The 20,145-nt window shown below is 42.5% G+C and overlaps 1 protein-coding gene across 2 annotated transcripts in view; it reads left to right on the top strand.

Annotated features, from left to right (window-relative positions):
- Window positions 1-20,145, top strand: part of LOC119659171 (probable multidrug resistance-associated protein lethal(2)03659) — a 120,740-nt gene that overhangs the window by 73,560 nt on the left and 27,035 nt on the right. For both annotated transcript variants that reach the window (XM_038067124.1, XM_038067125.1), the window contains exon 4: window positions 15,279-15,438. In XM_038067124.1, the coding sequence (XP_037923052.1) occupies window positions 15,279-15,438 (160 nt within the window). The remainder of the gene's footprint in view (window positions 1-15,278; window positions 15,439-20,145) is intronic.

The raw sequence follows: 20,145 nt of genomic DNA, 5'->3' as shown, positions 1-20,145 counted from the left end.
ATACAACAATTACAGAATCGGAGCTCCTCGCCCCACTAGGAATTTTGGAGAAATACAATTGCCACCAGAAATCTACTTCTGCAACCACAAATCTCCTTCTGCCACCAGAACGCCACTCCTGTCACCACAACTACACTTCAACGCCGATAAAAACCCGCGTCCAGCTGATTAGCTGCCAACCTCATCCGCCGGTCCCGATTCGGCTAATTCTTACTTTTACTAGGCGAGACCTTGAAATCCAAAATGCAATGTCGGTGCAGCAAGGCAAAAACTCCCTGCAATTGGCATTGCATTACAAGCGGTATGCACATTCGTTCCCACAGTGGCCAATCGCTTTGCCTGCTTCCGACGATAGGTAATATGACTAAGTTTATGCGGATCAACGAACGATTTGCCCAGTCAATTTTCGCTTGCACCATTCGTAAATTATTAATAAGTAAAATTTGGAATTGTTCAAATGAAATTGCAAGTTTAAGGGAAAGCGACCATTTGTTAGGTTCTTTTTAAGGTTTGGTGTAAAAAAGAAACCTCATTTAAATCGATTCACTCTCTGTCTGTCTGTCACACGCACTTTTCTCCAAAACGTCTAAACCGATCCGAACGAAATTTGGCAGACAGATGGGAACTACGAAATCCCACACATACAGCGAGTGGCATAAATTTAGGTGTAAAACACTACAATGTCCCATTTCGATATCTACTCAAATAAACTTACTAATAGTATATTTCCTCTTGCTTCGCTGGATGGCGAGCTTGAGGGTTTTTCGGGCTGCCTTATAGGTCCACTCTTTTCGCCCCTGATCGACTCTACCTACCGCCCTCTGAGCCACTCTTCTGGCTCGGTGGCAGGCTGACCGAAGGCCGGTCAGTTCATCATTCCACCATAGTTTGTTTTCTACTGGGGAATGCGCACCTCCTGGGCATGGACACGTCACATGCTTTGGCGATGCATTGAGTCAGATGGACGTGTCTCTCCGTAGAGGCGCCTGCTTTATTAGGTTAATCTAACCACACCTCTATGAAGGTCTGCTCGTCCAAAGATTTTGCAGACCAGCCTGAAATCTTTTTCGGTTTCGGGCATGATAGCTCTTTGCCTTGTGGCTCGACACGTGTCTCAAAGAAGATTGCCTGGTGATCGCTGTGGGTATAGCGTTCGCTGACTCACCAGGACATACCACGCGCCAGCGCAGGGCTGACAAAGGTCCGGTCTACAACCGAGCCTGACCCCCTTCCCCCCTTCCTTTCCCCTTCGTGAGCCAAAACTATGTCCATCTGCGCAAAAGCTTCTAATAAACTTCCCCCCTAGCATTTGATTCTCTGCTATCCCACTCTAGGGCCCAAGCATTGAAATCACCAGCAATCACCTTTGGAATTCGTCCCCTTGCGTCAAGAACAAGATTATCAAGTATTTGCTCGAATTTAGATAATGTCAAACTTGGTGGGGCTTAGCAGCTGTATACATATACACCACTTATTTTCGCCCACACAAAGCCACTGGTCGCCTGACTTGCAGTACATTGTATGACCTGCTGACCGCAAGCCCATATCACGACTCCTACAGTCGAATCTGTGACCCATATGCCCCGTGACGGTTTCTATACGGTTCACTTATGATGCCAATCTCCATCTCAGATTCGAACGTGGTCTGCTCAAGTAAATCCTAAGCAACCCTGCAATGATTCAGGTTTATTTGAATAAACCTCATTTTCTCATTGCAGTAAGCACCTTCCTAAATTCCGGACATTTGCCACTTCCGGAAATGTGCCGATTATCCTGTCCCTCTTTTACTTCACAGAATAGGCATTTGGAGTCCCTATTTCACTCTCTGGCAATATGGCCTTCCTCCCCACAACTTCTGCATCGATCGGATCGATCAATGCTGCTGGTGCATACCTTCGCGAAGTGCCCAAACATGAGGTATTTAAAGCACCTTTTTATTAAATTTTGTCCTCTTAAACGGCAGACAACCCATCCAATCCGAACCCTTCCGGCAGCTAACAACATCTGCGCTGCCTCCGCTGGTACTCGTATTGTCGCCGTATGAGTGCCATCATAGGCTTTTCGTAGGCCGAGAACAGACTCCTCTGTAAGATCTTTCAACTTGAATTGCTCCTTAAGAGCAGTACAAATTTCTCCTCTCGATGTCACTTCATCGAGATCCTTACATTCTATATAGATTTCATACTTTTGGGCACGCACTGCGGCATTCTCCCTAAGTGAGTTTTTCACTTGAGTGCGAAAGTCATCAGTTTTGCCACCGCTGGATCTTTTCAGCTCGAAAATGAGATCCCCTTTCTGGGTTCTTCAGATTGGGTTCACATTTCCCCTCAGATTTTTTAGGTCGGGATCAGTTTTAACCTTTTTGAGTATCTCCGCGTAGGACAAATTGCCCTTACTGGAGATAACAATCGCATCTGGACGAGTTCGTACTTTTGCTTTTCGTTTCGCTTTTTTGTTGGTAACTTTAGTCCATCCAGTGTTTTCGTTCGTCTTGGGCTTCGCAACGCTGGCCAAGTTTCCTACATTCGCTGTTCGCTTTCCTCCCTCTGAGCTGTTGGTGCTGGTTTTCAGTATGTCCTGTACGCCTTTTTTTCCCTTAGGCGCCTGCTGATTATTTATAGGATCCCCTCCTTTGTCACGTACTCGTTTATTTCGCCGTGATTCGTTGGTAGTACGGTTAGGTGCCACTTGGGTCGCTTGTGACACTGTTGCCACAGCGGGGCTCAGCGTATCCTTATTATTCATTTCCTGCGATCTATTATAGAGGACTCTAATAGCCCTAACCCTATTCTTTATGGCTTGGTTCACGTTGTGCTTGTCCTTGATAAACTCGGACAGTTCAACTATTTTTGCACCGAACTGGGTGAAGGGTAACTCCTCCGGATCAGGACTCTCCTCCCTATAAGCCCCGGTAGGGTTACTCCTTCTATAAGCTCCTTCACTTTTGGCGTTTATTGACCTTGCCAGTACCTGTACCTTATCCTTCATCGTCTTTGGCATTGGGGGAGATCTCAAAGTTGACAGACTTCTATTGAATGGACCCCTTCCTTGTTCCTGGAGCACCTCCTGCTGTCGCACATCTTGAACATATGCGGTGGGTGCTATTACGGTTTTTGTCGCCCAACAATCTGTCTTCAGTTCATATTTCTTTGGTCTTGTTACTGGTGTTCTCGGTAAGGTCGTACTTCGCTTGAACACTTCCTTCTCCAAATGCAAATCACTTATATTACATATGCCAAGGTGACCAAGTTGTCCACCACCGAGGCACTGCGGTCGAGGGATATCGACGACTGGGAGCCCGCTTGCTCACTCCCAAAAGCAGTCTATCTGTCTGTCACACGCACTTTTCTCAGAAACGGCTATACCGATTGACACGAAATTTGGTGAGAAGTTGGGAACGCCCAGACATGCAGTGAGTGATATCCTTCTAGGTTGAGATTTAGGGGGGTCTCCATACATGTAAAAGGGGGGTGTACATTTTTTTTTCACCGAATATAGTCATGTGAGTTATCAAATGAAAGGGCTCGATTAGTACTTTTCGAAGCCGGTCTTAGTTTTGATATTTATTGGAAAGGCGGAGAGTGGGAGGAGTGGAAAGTGATGATTTCTTTAACGGACCCATTTTCAGAAACTACCTAACCGAAAAATCTGAAAAAAATCATGAAGCTGCCTCTATAAAGTGCCCAGGCCTCAAAATACTCTCCATATCGATACCTGTTAAAATTAAGTTAATAATAGTATATTTGTGGGAAAATTGAGTAAAACCCCCATTAAGTTTATCGCAGTGTTATAAAAGTTGGTAGTAGTATAAAATATAATATGAAGCATATCCCCAAGTTTGATCAAAATCATACTATTATTAACAAAGTTACAGTAGCTCGAAGCTGTCTTTACCGTGTAAATTTACAACTCGAAGTACTAAATCTGACAGGGTAAATGCATATACATAACGGGTTACTTACAAATGGGATAGTTCTGTACTCAAATATACTCACAGAAGAAGCAAACAAAACCTTTCATAGCTGAAGCGTTGAGCTTCCGGTTTCCCGACTTGTTTATATTTGATGTTGGCCAAGAATTTGTATTTGCTAATAATATTAAACTCAGAGTGTGAAGCGTATGAGGTTGACTATCATCAATACAGGGCTTTCCATCAAATGATTTATTTAAATCGCCTTCTAAAAAATAGAGGGCAATGGAACTTTTAGCTATGTGACATGGAGCTGTCGTGCGCTCGTCCCTCCTCACATCTTTTTCTTTTTCTTCAGCCTTTGTCCCGTTCACAAGCGGGGTGGGCCGATCGTGATCCGTTTCGTCATTTTATTTTATCAAATGCCTGATCAGGATGTAATCGCGAGGCCTTTAAATCCCCATCCAGCGTATCAAGCCACCGTTTTTTCGGCCGGCTTTTTGGTTGCTTACCATTGACTTCGATGTTCAGACCAATATTGGTAAGTGAATTCTTGTTAGTGTGAATTACGTGACTACACCATCACAAACGCTTCACTCGCAGTTTTTCCACGATCGGTGCAAATCCATATCGATCGCGGATATTTTCATTTCAGACGTGATCAAAACGTGTCACGCCACTAGCACAATGCAACATCTTCGTTTCCATTACCGCAAGACGCCGTTCATTGTCTTTTATAGTCGGTCAACATACAGAACTATGGAGAGCGGCAGGCGGACGACATTGCAGTAAGTTTTAGATTTGAGATGTGCGCAGATACGTCGATCACAAAGAACATCAGTTGTGGAACGCCACTTCATCCAGGTTGCGTTAATGCGTGAAGCGATTTCATTACGCGGTTTTCCATTGGCTGATAGCATTGACTCGAGATATTTAAATCGCTCAGTTCTGGCAATGGCAGTAACCTGCCCAGAACTGAACGATTTAAATATCTTATTTGCTAACAGACCTCAGTTTCCCCCGCTTTGAAGATACTGCGAATTCCTACACATATACAGAGCAACAGCCGGAAAAATGCGCGTAAACTCGTGTGCTCTGTTGTTAGAAAGAATTTTGAAGTTATTCCGTACAATAGCTTCATCTGAAGAAAAGGTTGTCGTGGTTTTTCGTCACCAATTTCCCGGTCGTCCAATGTGCTCTCATTCTTAGTCATTGTTGATTTAATTCAATATGATTTTCAAGGTCTTTAAAGGCATCAGACACTTGCTGACAATCGTCGAATTTTCCATTAATGGATCTGATTGCTTTGGGACTCTTGAGATTACAAAAACTGTCTCGATTTGATGACACGATAGTACTACTTCAGTCTGCCGAAAAGAATGGCCAGACACTGATATTCGTATAGATTAGAGTGATGTACGCCTGTGGGTTATTGGTGGCCGTTTTCGGGCTTCCTAGGTAATCATTTATGCTAACCAAAAAAAGTAGTAAAGGACCTTCTAGACTTAATGAACAGACCACCTCGGGCCCTGGAATGTGGTCCTGAAAATGACCAAAAAATTAAGTCAGAATATTGCAGAGTATTGCATTAACCCCTCCTCAGGTATCTCAGATCAAATCTGATAATACCAAGGCGCTAGTAATGGAAATATTTACCACTAAGTCATCACTATTGTTAATGTTCACGATGAAGCGAACTATATTTTATCAATTGAGCAAATAGTTGCTATCTGATTTCATTCCATGCTATAATTTATTATTATGTTAACTTGATAATTGGCTTGATAAGAATTTACTACTCTTTGGAGTGGATTCACCTGGATACTACTGCCCATGTCGACTTAGCATGGAAAATATTCATTCATGTTGAAGCATTTTACGGAAAATTATGGTTAACGTCTGAAGATTGATGTATAGATATTTCCAGATAATAATAAACTATTGAATTAGTGTCACATATGCTTAGATAAAATCTTTACTGGCAACAAGCCTAGCGTCGTATATGCGATAATCTAATGAAATTTTGAGACTGTGTTATCACTAGTATTATCTTGGAGATTCCAGTGTTTAGATACAGCTCGCTGGATTGGATGTAGTTGTCAAACTCAATGTGCTAAATGCGACTTTAAACCCTTGGCATTTGTTCGGTCTTTGACTTCTTTAATTGACGAATATAAAGAAAGATTGCAACGGGGGGTAATTGCAGCGTGACCCAAAGTGACTACGGCATTTGCAAAAACGATGTTGGTGAGACGCTTAAGCCTGAACTGATAAGTCCCGCTGCTCCCTGAACAGAGTTCAAGTAGCACCCTCCCCTCGACGAAATCGTCAGTCGTCCTTGTTTCTCCATATGGTTTTTGTAACCATGACCCAAAAGTACTTATATACATAGTATAGCCATAAGTTCTGTCAGTCGATGTGTATAGTGAAAAATGTTAGGCCGCCGAAACTGGTTATACTCCGCACGGAGAGTACCTAACCATACCCCACTTCCGTCAGGTTTTCCGGTTCCGAAGTTCAGTAACGCGTGAACGACAACACGCTAACAACGAAAAAAGAATCGCGGTTATTGCGCTGCACCAATGTTGGAATACGCCGAAAAAGATTTGTAGTTTGTTAAAAAAGCTGCTGGTAAAGGAACGGTTCGTTTTTAGGACATTAGCTCTTCATCTTTTTCTTCAGCCTTTGTCCCGTTCACAAGCGGGGTCGGCTCGTTTTTTTAGGACATTATCTCGATACCGCGAAACAGCTGACATGGTTGACAAGCCGTGGGAAGGGCGCCCGCGCTCCGTACGTCGCCCGAATGTCATACATGCTTTGCGTGAGTGTGTTTGTCGCAATCCTCTCCGTAAGCAGAAACAAATGACGGTGGAAATGGGCGTTTTAACTCGAATTATGAGTCGTATTTTACGAGAAGATCTCGGTTTCTGTGCATACCGGCGGTGCGTTAGCCATATGTAAACGCCAAAACTGAAGGAAATAGGGCGAATTCGGTGTGCTGCTCTTCTGCAACGATTTCCCGGTAAAGAATATTTTTACCATCGAGGAAAAATTCAACTGACAAAATGATCGAGTATATGTTCGCAATTGTTGTGAAGCCAAAGAAAATGTTCCGCGAGTAAAACGTCGTCACCATCCGACTTCTGTCATGGTATGGTGGGGCGTCTCATATCACGGAGTAACTGATATTCATTTCTAGGAGGCCGGCGTCAAAACCAATTTACGAAAAGATGTTAGGGGATGTAGACGAGCCATTGAGTGAATCTCTATTCGCTGGAAAGCTGTGGTGTTTCCAGCAGGACTCGGCCCCCGCTCACAAAGCCAATATAATTCAGCAGTGGCGCATGTTCTTGACTTCATAACCGCGGATGAATGGACCTGAGGCAGCCCAGATTTGAATCCTCTGGACTACAGCCTTTGGGCCAAGTTAAAGGAGCCGTACATGAAGCGATTGATGCATGGCCTCACAGACTTCGGGCCTGTATAGCTGCTAGCGGCGGCGATTTTGAATACTTTTCTTTTCGATTGAAAACTCTACGTTTCCCTTTTCCAATGGTGTACTTTTCGATTTCGTTATTTGGTTTATTACTTCGTGAGAAATCAAGATTTGTTTGACTGACAGAACTCATGGCTATACTATGTATATACGTCCTCTTCATCACAATTGCCTGATGCTAAGGGAATTTAGCACCGTAATTTCTTTCTTCCACCAGTAGTTGGGACATTTACTGATGACAACACTGACGTTATAAATACAGGTATGCTGAAATCAAATGCTCTCGTGATCTATGGGAAATCTAACCACTCGTCTGTATGATTATACCATTTAGATGTACATATATCATATGGAAAACATATCTTCCTCAAAAGAAGCATTTCGCAAATACATTTTTTGTCTACAGTGGACTCCTGTTCGCTTGTTCGGAAACTGTATAGATTCCTGAGATTCATCGAATCGTTCAAGGATTATTTTCCAACGTCAATTGAAATCAACATTGAAATTTTTCTTGTAGATTTCTATGGACCGTATCTACAATTTCTGAGGAAAGTTCTTTGGCCTACGGGTACTTACTACTGCCTGCAATGTGTCGCCAGTCCATTTTCCTCCCTTAGCATACATTTTCATTGAGCTCCACAATCTTTGTTGACGTGACCCAATCTTCTTCTCCTTTTTCTTTAGCCTTTGTCCCGTTCACAAGCGGTGTCGGCTCGTCGTAATCAGTTTCGTCATTTGACTCTATCGAATGCCTGATCTCGGTGCAATCTCGAGGCTTTAAAATCCCCATCCAGCGTATCAAGCCACCGTTGTTTCAGCCCGCCTTTTGGTCGTTTATCATTGACTTTGATGTTCAGACCAATCTTGGCAAGTGAATTCTCGTTAGCACGAATTGCGTGACCATACCATCGAAGACGCCTCTCTCGAAACTTTTCCACGATCGGTGCAACCCCATAACGATCGCGGATATCCTCATTTCGGATGTGATCAAAACGTGTCACGCCAATAGTCCAACGTAATATCTTCGCCTCCATTACTGCCGTTCATTGTCTTTTATAGTCGGCCAACACTCAGAACCATAGAGGGCGACAGGATGGACGACATTGCGGTAAATTTTAGATTTGAAACGTTGTGGAACGCTACTTCATCCAGGTTGTGTTAATGCGTGAAGCAATTTCATAACGCAGTTCTCCATTGGTTGATAGTGTTGACCCCGAGGTATTTAAATCGCTCAGTTCTAGGTAGATCACTGCCGCTTACAGTGATTGTCCCTGTTTCATGGGGATCGGTCGTCAAAAATTCAGTTTTGTTTAGATTCAATCTGAGACCGTGTCTCATGAGGCGATCATTCCATTTTTGAACAAGATGCTCGAGATCATTTTTGCTATCCGATGCTAGGAAAACATCATCTACATAAAGCAGTGTGTAGGATGCTGGACGTTGGATATCCCGTGTGACGGTGTCCATAACAAGAACAAAAAGGAGTGGTGAGAGGGCGCTTCCTTGATGAACACCAACAGAGACACGAAGCGGTTTTGATACACCCGCCATACTTCGAACTTTACTTTTCGGATCGTGGTAGAGCAATTGAACCCAGAGCACGAGTTCTTCTGGCACGAAGTGTTATCGTAAAGCATACCAGATGAGTTCGTGTGACACACGGTCAAACGCTTTCTCTAGATCCTGAAAGGCAATGTAAAGAGGGCGATGCTTCTCACGATGTTTCTCCATGAGTAACCGCGCAGCGTGTATTGCGTCAGTAGTTCCGCAGTTTTTGACAAATCCGGCTTGATTCACAGTTATTCCAACGATTCCGGGAATACGGTTGTCAAGAATGCGTTCAAAAATGTTCATGGTATGGGAAAGTAATCGGATCGAACGGTAATTTGAACATTCTGCTGGACTACCTTTCTTTTTCCATATTGGCACAGTAGTACTTTCTTGCCAGTCAGATGGTGTTCTTCCTTCGTGAATAACCCTATTAAAGAATTCACTGAGCCACAGTGTTGGGTCCCAACTCTACGCTTTCCGGAGCTCAGATGCGATGTCGTCAGGTCCTGTGGCTTTCCCCGATTTCATTTTTTTTATTGCCTCCTCGACTTTGATTATGGAAGTGGAGGATGAGCAAATTCTTCAATTGAAATCTGCTCGAAGTATTCTCGCGATCTATTCGTTGCGGCTCGACGGTTGGCAAGCAAAGTACCGTTCTTGTCATTAGCGCAACAAAACGCAGTTCGATATCCTGTGTACGTTCGTTACAGATACAGATCTCTCTCGCCATCCCAAGTGTTCAGTTTATCGTACAGATTTTTGTAATGGTTCGCTCGGGTGACAGCGACTGCTTTCTTTGCTTTCCGGTTGGCATTCTTATAAATCTGCCGATTCATCATCATCAACGGCGCAACAACCGGTATCCGGTCTAGGCCTGCCTTAATAAGGAACTCCAGACATCCCAGACAAAGCTGTCTGGCGCCTTGGTCTACGCCATCGCTCCATCTTAGGCAGGGTCTGCCCCGTCTTCTTTTTCTACCATAGATATTGCCCTTATAGACTTCCCGGGTGGGATCATCCTCATCCATACGGATTAAGTGACCCGCCCACCGTTACCTATTGAGCCGGATTTTATCCACAACTGGACGGTCATGGTATCGCTCATAGATTTCGTCATTGTGTAGGCTACGGAATCGTCCATCCTCATGTAGGGGGAAAAAAATTCTTCGGAGGATTCTTCTCTCGAACGCCAAGTTTCCGAGGAATACATGAGGACTGGCAAGATCATAGTCTTGTACAGTAAGAGCTTTGACCCTATGGTGAGACGTTTCGAACGGAACAGTCTTTGTAAACTGAAATAGGCAATCTGCCGATTGGCCGGCGTTTTATCGTCGAGAAATTTGTGGTAGAGGCGTTTCTTTTCACGAACCTTCATTTCAACAACATCATTCCAAAGCAAAGTATCTCGGTTGATGTACCGCTTACCCGGTTTGGTGACCCCGAGGGTTGCAGAGGATACTTTGTGGATCGTGTCTTTCATTTGGTTCCACGATTCTTCACATTCGTAATGATCGGTAATCGTGTGCGTGAGAACTTTTCTTCTGTCTTCTCACCAAATCGCCACCATTTAATGCATCGCATGCTAGTGCGTTCCTCGCACTGTTTTATCGGTGGCTTAATTCGCAGGACGGCAATCAACGACCAATGCTGAGGTGCGATGGTCTCATAGGGAACGACTTTGCAATCAGTGACAGTAGTAAAATGTTGGCGTCTTATGAGAATATAGTCGATTTGCGTTTTACTGTTCCCAATATAAAATGTAGGAAAATGAGACAGTACAAGGTCATGGGTGTCCGCAAAATCGATTATACGCTCACCACCCTCATTGCGCGCTCCGAACCCCTTTCCCCCATGGCACCTGTTACCGTCTGCCTTTTCACCCATATGACTATTAATATTGAATGATAATATAGTCGTCAGTAGGCATGTGACAAGTCTTTTCAACTTCTCGCCAGAAGGCATTTTTCCCGGCATCTGGTCGACCTGTCTGTGGTACGTACGCGGTGAAGAAGTGAATAGTGCGATCAGCTGATATAATGGTGAGCTTCATCAGCCGATCATAAAATCGTTCGACTTCTTTAATGGCATTACGGAAACCCTCTGAGATGGAAATGCCAACACCGTACTGAGTGTGTGGGTTACGAAAATAGAGAAGTTTGTAGCCATTTTTACCGCATTCGCGTTCAATGTCGCAGCTTTTGACACCAGACCATCAGGTTCCTTGCAGAGCGCAGATATCAATGCGCCTTTTCCGAAGGGTTCTTGTGAGTTCGTCAGTCTTTCCAGTTAGGATACCAACATTTAGCGTGCAGACACGTATTTCTTTTGTTCGTTTTGTTCGGATTAACGCCGTCCATGCGCCAAGAATCCTTGCCCATTTCTCGATAGGACCGGGGCTCGTCCTGTCGCGTTGGCTGAGGTGGATGCCCCAGCATTTCTCCTAGGCTTGTGACTCAATCCGATCATCATGTTTGTAATGACGTTGCTATACGTGTATTGAAGCTATTTTATTTATCTACTTATGAATTTATTTATTTTATCATATTATGTGGTTTAAATATGGTAATATGGGGACCTAAATACGCTAACAAGGTTCTGAGAGGTTCTGACTACTTGAAATGATTTTAAAAGCTCAAATTATATAAATTAAAGAAATATCGCTTCCCATCAATCTCAACCCACGCCGCGCCACTGGTACAAGGCAGTGACATACCTCTGAAATTGTGGCATGTCTCCTTTTTATATTGAAACATATGGAGCGATAGCAGGCTTTCATCACTCTTACGACATTCACTCTTGGTCGCAAATGTCACGGATCCGATTGTATGTGGCATTTCTAACTCGCGATGGTTTCGCTCAATAAGTTCTACTAGGATATCAGCAATACTCGGCGTTTTATTATTTTTCTGGTTGTTAATGGCTGATTCGACATATTACAGCGTCTGAGGATCAATGTGGTGTTCGACAACTAACATTGATGCTTCGAGTGTTAGACGTGGTGGTGTAAGATTAAGCAACTGATTATGACGCCCATGGATCCTGTTTGCTTGCCTTCACCGATAATCGTCCCGTCTTCCCGACAGAGCGACATTTTCAATTGGAAACCGCGCTTAGGGTTTTCGCAGCTTTATAGGCTTATTTGATGTAACAATTCACTAAAGTTCTCTTAGTTCTTTTGTTCACTTCATTAGGAAACTCAAAAGAACCCAATTTTCTGTCTCTCTCCATTGCCACGCTTTTTTTTCGCGTCGAAAGGCTAAGTACTCCTTAAGCAAATTGAGTCCTGTGCTGTCCATTTCAATCATTCAGATCATTCTGTTCGGTTGTAGGGAGCTAATTTCGGCCAAGAGTTAATTTCGGTTTCGTCCTTATAATAAGCATATATACATATTCAAAAAAAATAAAAGACTACTGTGGGGGCGCTCTAGTGTCGAGCCGGTTAGCGGAGATTCACCTGGGCTCTACCTCTGAGCAATTCGAAACTCACCTGCCTGAGTAGCTCGCCTACCTGTTGGTAGCAGGATGACGGAGCTGGCGTAGGAACCGGGATAGTCAGTCTATAGTCAGCCGTCGAAAACAGAGAACTCAATTAATTTTTGAAAACACAAAACACAAAACCTTAAACAAGTCGGGAAACCGGAAGCTTGACGCTTCAGGTATAAAAGGTTTTGTGTATCCCTATGTGAGGAGCATAACGTAGTTCTCCATTGGCTTATAGCATTGACCCGAGATATTTAAATCGCTCAGTTCTGGGCAGGTTGCCACCATTGCCAGAACTCAGCGATTTAAATATCTGGAGGGGCAGATTACTGCCATTGAAAGAACTGAGCGATTTAAATATCTCGAGCCAATGCTACCAGCCAATGGAGAACTGCGTAATGAAATGTTTCAAGCATTAACGCCACCTGGATGAAGTGACATTCTGCAACTAGTGTTCCTTGTGATCGACGTATCAGCGCACGTCCCAAATCTAAAATTTACTGCAATGTCGTCCGTCTGTCACTCTCTATAATTTGAGTGTTGACTATAAAGGACAATGAACGACGTCTTGCGGTAATGGGGACGAAAATGTTGCATTGCACTGGTGGCGTGACACGTTTTGATCACGTCTGAAATGAGAATATCCGCGATCGATATGGGTTTGCACCGATCGTGGGAAAACTGCAAGAGAGGCGTTTTCGATGGTGTGGTCACGTAATTCCCGCTAACGAGAATTCAACAACCAGTATTGGTGAGAACATCGAAGTCAATGGTAAGCAACCAAAAAGCCGGCCAAAACAATGGTCGCATGATACACTGGATGGAGATTTGAAGGTCTCGCGATTACATCCTGATCAGGCATTTGATAAAATAAAATGACGAAACCGATCACGACGAGCCGACCCCGCTTGTGAACTGAAGGCTGAAGAAAAAGAAGAAGATGTGAGGAGCGATGAGCCTGACAGTTCCGTGTCACATAGTTAAAAATTCTATTGGCATCTATTTTTTAGAAAGTAATTTAAATAAATCATTTGATGGAAAGCCCTGTATTGAAATAGTCAACCTCATACGCTTCACACTCTGAGTTTAATATTATTAGCAAATGCCAACAATTTAACCAACATCAAATATAAAAAAGGGCTAGGGAGAATTAGATTCTTCTTGAATGGAATTTTAATATTTTACTCGAATTTCAATTATTCTCGTTAATTATGACGTCAGCATCTTATTTGTACGGCTTAGGATGCTGTTAATTAGCACGAAATTGATAAGTTTGAACTGCTATAACTTTCCCAATAATAATTGGATTTTCATGAAACATGTGTATGCACGAGGCTGTCCTCTATGTCGGTGCCAAATTTAGTACACTCAGGAGTAACTTAAGGGGAGTTTTTTAGTCAATTTCTAAAAGTTGATAATATACTATTAGTAAATTTTTTGAGCAGATACCGGAATAGGACATCTCTCGAAGATTAGATTTCACATAAGTGTTTTACACAAAATCTTAAAAAGCGCTGCAGATAAGTTGATTCTTCATAAATGCGACTTTAATATTTCACGCGAATGTCAATTATTCCGGGTAATTATGACGTCAGCATCTGATTTGCATGGCTTTGGAAGCGGTAAATTCGCGCGAAATTGCTAAGTTTGAACTGCTATAACTTGGCGTTAATTGCCAGATTTCTACGAAATTTTGCACTTATATACCAAATATTGTGCTCTATGCTGCTACAAAATTCGGAAGTCTTAGGATGAATTTAAGGTTTTTCAGTAAATTTCTAAAAAGTAGTAATATACTATTAGTAAGTTTATTTGAGCAGATATCGGAATGGGACATATTTTGAGGCCTAGATTTCATCTAGGCGCACCACTCCGATTTTTTCCGGATTTTTAGGTTGGGTAGTTTCCGAAAATGAGTCCTGTCTCACTTCAAGTGCGTACATTTTGACTCATTACTCATGCACTTTGCAATTTATGCCAAAACTAATATCAGTTTCGGAAAGTACAAATCGAGACCTTTCATTTGATATCCTACACAACTATATCCGGTGAAAAAAATTTTTGAATCCCCCCTTTGCATGTATGGGGAGCCCCCTTTAAACTCCACCTAAATTTATGCCACTCACTGTATGCGTGGGATTTCATAGTTCCCATCTGTCCATCAAATTTCGTTCGGATCGGTTTAGCCGTTTTGGAGAAAAATGTGTGTGACAGACAGACAGACAGACACAAAACCTTAAAAACAGTTAATAGGTATTCCAAACTCATGTTATCACTTCATGATCGTTAGTTATATTTGTCCGTCGGAATTCCGGCCTTCGTTTTCAGTTGTGAATTATATAGGACCTACAAAAACGCCGATGTTTATGGACGTATCACCCAAGCCCTGTCTCCTATTTTAAATGGTCTCCAATCATTTCGGCTAATCAAGTCACAGTATCTTTTTGAAAATTCATTTGACACAAAAGTTTTCTCAGACTTGGTTCGCACTACACATTCCCCAATGAAAAAGCCTCGTAGTTCTGGTTTGATTGCCCAGTTTCCTGGAAAGCTATAACTCTCACAAGGCTCAAAGGCACTGTTCTTTTCTAAAATCATTAGATAGGATTATTTGATCCAAAACGAATGCAACCTATGTCTTTGCGAAATTACGTAGCCATATGATAGGGGGAGAACTGTCCTCATATAATAGTAGCCAGATTCTTCCAAAATGTCCCGAGAACCTTACACTCCTGCTTCACTGTTCATCACATCCATCGTCAGCCAACGAGCCTCTAGGACTTATTCTCAGATTGAAAGACAAATTAGTCACTAAAATGTTTCTATCTTTTTAATTTTCAGGTACTTTAGGTGACAAACTATGTGCGGCGTGGGAAAATGAGTTAAAACGGGCCGAAGCGAAAGGAAAATCTCCAAGTCTCCTTCGCGCAACAATACGAGTTTTTGGTTTACAAATTGTCTTGTTGGGGATTATATTACTTATCCTAGAATTTTGCATAAAGTAAGTTCAATTTGCTTTATTTCTAAATATTGCTTTTAAATTCATGAAGATAATAAAATTTATCTTTAATTGATCAAAACAGGATCCATCAGCCATTTTTTCTAGGACGTCTAATTGAGTCCTCTTCGAACTTAACGTAAAAGGGTTTGAATTCTGAATTATTTGTGTTTTGAATGCGTTTTAAATTTCAGAACATGTTCATGGTCCACAATACTAAATGTTCATTCGTGTTGAAGTGTAGATACATCATCAAGATTACCAGTATATCATTTCACTTGTGTTCACTGATATTTATTTTTCAACAACCTGCCATGACGGCGACTCTTCTCTTATTTGGGGGCAGAAATATATTTATAGTGTGGTATTTCTTCAGTGTTTTTCATAGCTCGATCCAAATGTCAACGCAAGCCTGTATCTCTCTCTCTATCGAGGAGAATCAAAGCAATCCTCAAACAAATTCTTTCTAAGAACTTCAGCTTGAAGACCATTCTGAACCTTTTTTTAACACTTCCGCATGAAAGGGAGCAGTATATGTATTGAAAATCTGGTGAAAAAGATACTAAAAAGTTTGCGAAAAATATATATATAGGTTTGGGGAGAAAGAAATATCGTATTTTGTCAATAGATGGCGACACTTAAACATATCTTGTGTTGTACTTATCGCATCTGTGCTACAAGTATCTGTTAACAGTGTTGTGATCATACGTTTCAGTCTCAAGTTATAGCGCGTCAAAGATGGAGTCCACCAAGGAAGAAATGCGTCATATTTTACGTTTTTACTACCTGAGAGGTAAAAATGCAACGAAAGACAGACATTGAACCGATTTTAATAAGGTTTTGTTTTACAAACAAAACCTTAAAAAGCTGGATGCCACACGAGTTGACGCAAAAAAATCTCTTGGAACAAATCAACCCCTGCGATGCACTGCTAAAATGGAACGAGTTCGACCCGAATTTGAAGCGGATGGTGACTGGTGATAAAAAGTGGGTCGCGTACGATGACCTTCAGCGAAAAAGATTGTGGTGGAAGCGTGGCGATATAGTCCGGAGCTGACACCATCTCTTCCGGTCGATACAAAACGCTCTTGGTGCTACTGCTGCTGCTAATTTGGCCTCAAAAGAGGCTGGCGAAAACTGGTTGTCTGAGTTTTTTGCAAATAAGGAGGGGTGGTTTTATAAGGGGTGGATAATGAAGTTGCCCTCTAAATGGCAACAAGTTTGCGAACAAAACGGCGCATATTTGACTTAAATCGGATAATTCTAAGTATGTTAAATAAAGCGTGAAATTTCGATCACAAATACGACATTTCTTTTTCCCCGACCCAATATTATAAAAGTTGCGAAAGCTAACTGACCGACGGCATTGGAATAGTATTTTATTCTTCAACCTCTTAAAAATTAAAGGGAGTTTTTAAGCTTCTTGAATTAGATACGGGCTAAAGGTCACAAGTCTCCAATTGTGCACTTCCTCCTTCCTCCTGAAGGTTTTGTGGAAAACAAAACCTTACTGAAACTCATCTGCTGCCGGATGAGACGAATGCCAGACCCATTCCGGCCAAAACCTCCTAGATTTTCTCTGCAATCTCTCCATGAAACCTTCCAGCCATTAACTGCTTAATTGCATTAATTTCTGTTTCTGCTGTTGATTGCGTTAGCTTCCCTTCTATACCTTCGTCCAGCCTCTGCCTCTCTAAGCCGCTGGTGCATCCATTTCACCGTAGCATACCCCATCCGATCTCACCATGTAGCTTACCACATTTCTCACAATTAAACGGGATCCTAGAACAGTCCCGAGGCTGATTTCTGCTTGAAATTCCTTCCTCCTTCGGCTAAGATACCAACAGAGATCATCCCTGAAATTACGAATGCTACCTCATAAGTTATTGTACGGTAGACGAAGTATGTTCAGGGAGTGCTCAGCCGATATGCTTCCAGTTTTTGATAGCAGCATTAGCCAATACTACTGATACTCAAAGTGCTGATTCCAGTTCCTGCAAGAGTGGAATTTTGTTAAGGTATCTAAGATTCCCTTCCCTTTTCATCATACCAGGTACTCAGAGTTATTCCAAAGCATTGGATCTCGAAATCGAGTTCCATTGGTTTCTGCACTCCTAAACTATTTTCGAGGTGATCAGATTGCGATGTGATTTAAGATCGCTTATACTTCAGCCTAAAAGGTCGTTGCATATTTTCCAAAAGTAGAAGCCCAATTTTCGTTTCTACTCGACAAATAGACCCTTGCTCCCGAACCCTATTTTCTTTTTGAGCCATCTGTGTAGAAGACCTTATATCCCGCCACGCATTCACGACAACTTTATATCTTCTACCAAACATATCTATAGGGACCTGAGAATCACAAGGCATTCTAAGAAGTGGATTCAGTTTTCCCAATAACTATTCCAATGATCTGCGCCCCTCATTGCCATTATTTCCGTTACATCTAAATGAATTAATATGTGAGCTGCTCTCACAGCAGTGCTTTGAGTATATATCCAAGGGATGCAAATTGAGTAATGGTGCCGATAGTACCCAAATACACAGTCCCTAACCCACCACTATACATAAGTGAGTATCGGCTTAATCATAGCAACCCATAACCACATTGCTACATGATGCCTAAATTCCTACTTTGGGGGAATAGTCCGTCTCCACAGCTCATAGGCTGTGAGAGCTCGTTTCATCTTAACATCTATATGTTTGTTTCAAAGAAGCTTCTTATCTAGGATGATTCCCAGATATTTCACTTCTTCGCAGAGTTGAAGGGTTGTACCCCTCATCTATGGAAGGCAAAGACCATCCAGTTTCCTTCCTTTTGTAAATAATACCATCAAGGTCTTTTTTGGGTTGATTTGCAATTGGCGGTTTTGCAATTCGCATGGTAGCATTTGCTACTCCACCAATAAATATGTTGTTCGAGACCACTTGTTTCTTCATATGCTACCAGATCCCTTAGTTCTTTCTTCGGTAAAGGACACAAAGAATCATAAGATTACCTAGGGACAGCTATGATATTTCTACTCTCGCCATTAATATGGTATTGTAAGATGGTCGTAACTAGGTCCTAGGAACAGAATTGTCTCAGCATAGTTACCTCTAAAACTTTTGACCTCAGGACGTAAGCGTTATCCTATTAAGTAATTCAATGTCACAGATTTTTTTTTAAATCGACCCGATGCCTCTTTGCATCAAGAAAATATAAGGGCAGTCCTTGGGTTTTGTAACCCTGCCAGCATGTAGGAGGAGGCTCTGGCAGACTAAAACTTAATAGCCAACCTATATGTTTTCCGAAATAAGCTTAGCTAAAATCTAACAGAAAACATTTAGAATCGTATTCCACGGCCGGTGGACAACCAGGTTTCCCTCATATCATACCGCCAAAAACTCGGTCTCCACATATTTGATTTCTCTGAGAATGGCCGCATTTGGAGGTGCAGCAGTGCCCATACCCTTATCCATAAAGAGTTTTATCTTTTCACACAAAGCACTCTTCTGTTTGCCACTTTCTCTAGTCTGTGCTGTCCAGTTTCCGTTAATCCGATTCCACAATCTGGCAACAAACCAGTTCCGTTCACGTCACTGTTTGTTCCGTAAAAGATGTAGGAGGAGGTAGAATTTACTCTGTAGTCCTTTCGCCAGCGCCACCCCCAATATGGCGGTTCCGCCACCCTATACACTATCCTTCACGTACAGTTACAGTGTGGAAGAGGCGGACCAAAGATACCGCAATTTAATTTATTTCGTATGAGTCTCAAATCCTCATTGTTCTTCGCTCTCAAAATAAGGATGATACTTCAAAGCTTCCTGATGTAACTGGATGTCAATCTATCGAGGCAAAAGTGAAGGGCCACATGGAGACTGTCCCTCAGTAACTTCAGATTCTTTTGGTCCAATTCTAACATCACATTTGTAGTCTATCCTGCATTCATGAACTCTACCCTACAATGTCCAAAATCAATGCTCGGGTTCTGCTCACCCAGCATGGGGATGATGTCGCTTGCTGGAATTACCTGCTGGAGCCACTTTAGGGCAACCTCATCAGTGCACTCCAAATGGAGAAGTCCATTACGAAATTGTTGATTGTTGAATGTTGGCTTCGTTCCAGGCTCCTGCATTTTTCCCCTAGGCACTGCCGCAGCATGGCGAGTTTTCCCATTGGAGTTTTGGTATCCTTAGAGAAAACTCTCACTCCTGTCTTCGTGTCCGTATTCCTATGAGAGTTTCAAGGTTCGTTGAGATCTCTCTCGCTGATTTGATCACCTCCCGGATCACACGGTCATAGCCCCACGGGAAGAGTGTGTGTAGGCCCTAATGCGGAGCACAATAAAGCGTTGTCAATGCACACATTACCGCTGACAGAAGAGTTACAGGTTCCTCCCTACCTTCCCTCAAAGATTCCGCTTTCCAGTTCCTCTAAGGTGAGAGATGCCTTATTTTCCTTTCAGTCTGGCTGCGCAGTAGGCACTAAATGTAAACTTTCAACTGTGTTGGAAAGTATCCCTTCCACAGATTTCTCCATAGGGAGGCATGAATTTAGTGAGGCCTCCAAAAACCACGCCTCGGCCCCAACCTGATGTTGTTCTTGTTACCACTAGAAAAGTTCAAATCCAAAGCTTCCATATTCATGTTGTGGACACTATTAGTGTAGTAGTAAATTACTACAGCTGCCCATACCACGACAATATGGTGTCCGAGGGGGTTGTTTCCGCA

Source organism: Hermetia illucens, chromosome 6 (assembly GCF_905115235.1).
Source record: "Hermetia illucens chromosome 6, iHerIll2.2.curated.20191125, whole genome shotgun sequence".
In the NCBI taxonomy this organism is placed as follows: domain Eukaryota; kingdom Metazoa; phylum Arthropoda; class Insecta; order Diptera; family Stratiomyidae; genus Hermetia; species Hermetia illucens.
This window is presented reverse-complemented; position numbering and strand designations above follow the sequence as displayed.